The sequence below is a fragment of the Gekko japonicus genome, unplaced genomic scaffold (genome assembly GCF_001447785.1).
Source record: "Gekko japonicus isolate JY-2015 unplaced genomic scaffold, Gekko_japonicus_V1.1 scaffold123, whole genome shotgun sequence".
Classification (NCBI taxonomy): domain Eukaryota; kingdom Metazoa; phylum Chordata; class Lepidosauria; order Squamata; family Gekkonidae; genus Gekko; species Gekko japonicus.
In genome coordinates, this window is record NW_015169176.1 from 1,490,876 (window position 1) to 1,494,501 (window position 3,626).

The 3,626-nt window shown below is 40.0% G+C and overlaps 1 protein-coding gene across 1 annotated transcript in view; it reads left to right on the forward strand.

The window, feature by feature from the left end:
* Positions 1 to 3,626, forward strand: part of ADAM23 (ADAM metallopeptidase domain 23) — a 95,300-nt gene that overhangs the window by 56,475 nt on the left and 35,199 nt on the right. Inside the window, exons 16-17 of the mRNA XM_015415998.1 lie at positions 1,153 to 1,224; positions 1,669 to 1,755. Coding sequence (XP_015271484.1) covers positions 1,153 to 1,224; positions 1,669 to 1,755 — 159 coding nt within the window. The remainder of the gene's footprint in view (positions 1 to 1,152; positions 1,225 to 1,668; positions 1,756 to 3,626) is intronic.

Here is a 3,626-nt window from a genome sequence, read left to right on the forward strand (position 1 = left end):
AATTAGATAAGCATATGGAGCAGGGTCCATCAATAGCTATTTAGCACAAGGGTTAGATTAGGGGCTCTGGGGCAAGTGATGCTCTGTCTTCTTGGTGCTAGGGGGGGTCAGCAGTGGGAGGGCTTCTAATGGCCTGGCCCCACTGGTGGACCTCCTGATGGCACTGGTATTTCTGGCCCCTGTGTGACACAGAGTGTTGGACTGGATGGGCCTTTGGCCTGATCCAACATTGGCGTCTCTTATGTTCTTATACCATGGCCTACACTTTGGGCTATTCTATTGCGCCATGCCCCCCCACCCCTTTATTTTAGGTTGGTCCTAAGGTATTGATAAAGTTTTAATTTTTTATTGTAATGAACCAGTGCTGCTGCAGATATTTAGTGTTGGACCAATTCATTTTAAACATAATGATCCCAAAGTGAATTTATTCTTGCAAGTTTTCACTCAGTAGGCAAATTTCTAGATTGCTTAAACACTCTTACTTCATCATGGAACAACTGCAGTTTCTGAAGAATGCTAGACTGCTTAAACTTCTTTCTGCTTCTGCCACAGTCATTGGCAATCTACCAAGGGAAAAAGTGTAGAGCTATGCAAGTTTCACAGAAAATTATTTTCAGGTTTGGGCTTTTTTGCGCAAATCTTATTTAATAAGCTAAGTGCAGGTAGTGTGGTATAGTGGTTATAGGATCAGACTACAACCTGGGAGACCCGGCTTGAAATCCCCAGTCCGCTGTGGAAGTTTGCTGGGTGACATTGGGCCAGTCACTCTGTCTCAGCCTAATCTACCTCACGGGGTCGTTGTGATGATCAAATGGTGGAGAGAACAACGTAAGACATATTGGGTCCCCTTTAGGGGTGTGCAAACCCTCCCCCCCCAGTAGTTTTCAGGTTCAGGTATATTAAGATGTATTAAGTAGGTTCTTTGCCATTTTGAGACAGTTCTGTGGGAGGGCTGTAAAGGTAGAGAAACAGTCTTTTTATTTGCCTTTAATTCTGCCACCTTGTCCATTACCATAGTACAGAAGATGATCTTGTATTGAGATGACATTTGCTTTGTTGTGTGATTCTTGCACAGTTGCAGAAGTCGGTGGGGGGGTGTACCATCATTCAGCTGCTACTGATAATAGTCCATTGTGTATTTGCCTCCTCCAGTTGTTTGATACCACTGAGTGTGGAAATGGGTATGTAGAACCGGGAGAAGACTGTGACTGTGGATTCCAAATGGTAAGATCAGAGTATTTTTACACACATAAAACCAATTATTTAATCCTTCCTATTCATATACTAAACTGTCTCTTAGAAGGAGAGCTCTAAGAATAATATTGTTAACCGTTGTTTTAACCACAAAATAAGAAATTTGACACCCAAGAGAAGAGAGTACTAATATAAGAGTGTTAGAAGAGTAGAGAGTGCTGATATAAGAAGAGAGATTTGTCAGTGTCATAGAGTCCCCTACTTATATATTCTTAGATATGTGACTATTTTAAGCACTTTGGTTTATTGCTTCTTAGTTCTAAAACATTCAACGTATAAGGCTTTGTGCACTTGTGTGTTCTGCGATTTGGTGGATAAACAATATATGAATACCGCCTGTTAATCTCTTTATGTGATTGTGCCTCTTAATTTATTTTGATTTTCGGATATTCACAAATAATGTGTTTTCTTCAGGATTGCCATGAAAACTGCTGTAAGAAATGCTCACTGTCTAATGGAGCACATTGCAGTGATGGCCCATGTTGTAATGAAACCTGCCTTGTAAGTTTTTTTTCTAGTTGTTACTTTCCACTACCAAGCTTCTTTTCCTGTGGTGGGGGAGAATATCTTATTTAATTTTTTTATGATCATTGATCAGCCAGCAATAACATAAGCAACAGGGGAAAATTCCTCCTTGGGTGGGAATGAATTTGGGGCAGGCAAGTGGCAGGAGAGGAAGAAGTTAAATTAAATCACTTTTCAGAGTTAAACATTCAAAAGAAAGGAGCATGCAATTCCATGCAATGTGTACTTTTGTCCTCAATGATTTTCTCAAATACTTTAAAAATGTATGATAATAAAATTAGTGTATTATTGTGCACTTTAAAAGTGGGTTTGTGAACTAAAACAGACAAGTGGATTTTGGAGATTTCAGTCTGCAAAACCTCTAATTTTCTCCAAGTGAATATTGTAAAAGTGTTCCCTACTATGTTGCCTCTGTGTGTTTGCATATCTGCTCAGATAGTCGAATTTACTGGCTTGGATCCCACTGAAAATTACCACAGCCAAGCAGCTTTGTCACCTTCCCATTCATGTCCCAAATACCCCCTGATACGCTGCTGTTAGTGGATGGAGCAGCCCCGGGAGCAGCATAAGTGGGGAGTTGGTATGAAAATTGCTTCCCCTTCCATCATTGGAAATGTTAGGCCGGATCCAACCCACTATCTATAACTTTTGTCCTTTTGAAAAAGAGCCTTTTTGTGATCATGTTTCCTGCCAGCCATTTCTCCTAATAGAAACTTAGTACTAACTTTCTAAGCAGTACTAAGCAGTGGGGTACCACAGGGATCAGTACTCGGTCCAATGCTTTTTAACTTGTTTATTAATGATTTGGAGTTGGGAGTAAGCAGTGAGGTGGCTAAATTTGCAGATGACACGAAGTTGTTCAGGGTGGTGAGAACCAGAGGAGGATTGTGAGGCACTCCAAAGGGATCTGTCGAGGATGGGTGACTGGGTGTCAAAGTGGCAAATGGGGTTCAATGTGGCCAAGGGCAAAGGGATGCACATTGGAGCCAAAAATCCTAAATATAAATACACATCGATGGGGTCCGAACTGGCAGAGACTGACCCAAGAGAGAGATCTTGGAGTCGTAGTAGATAACTCGCTGAAAATGTCGAGACAGTGTGCGGCTGCAATAAAAACGTCCAAACGCTGGGATTAGGAAGGGAATTGAAAACAAATCCGATATTGAAGGAAATTAAAGTGCTAAATCAATGGCAAAAAGACATCTCAAAGTTAGTTTGGGCAGGAAGAAAACCAAGAATTAAAATGAAAATTCTTTGTGATGCTAAAGAAAGGAGGATTTCAATTGCCGAACTTCAGACTGTACTATGAAGCGATCTGCTTTACTTGGATAGAGCAGTGGATAAATTTGGACAATAAAAAGCTTTTAGCATTGGAAGGACATGATTGTAGATTTGGCTGGCATGCCTATCTATGGTACGAAAGACAAAAGCGGATAAATTTTTCAGGCATCACTTTATAAGAAGATCACTGTACGGGACTTGGTTGAGATATAAATTTTTTTCTATGAAGCAAGACCACTTTGGATTGTACCTGCAGAAGTAATCACACCATATTCGAGACATAAAGGCGAAGATTGGTTGCCGTATAAAGACATTTTGAAAAAAGAAGGAAAAGACTTTGTGATGAGAAAGAGAGAGGAGCTAGACTTTGAGTATGACTGGTTAAATTATGCACAAATGGTTGACTTATTCAGAATTGATTTAAAAAGATATGGTTTTAGAGAGGAAAAAAATGAAATTGAGGGAGTGTGGGAGGCAAAAGGAAAGAAAATGATATCAAATTTATATAAAGTCCTGTTAAAATGGTTTACTGAAGATGAGTCAGTTAAAGAGCAAATGCTTAAATG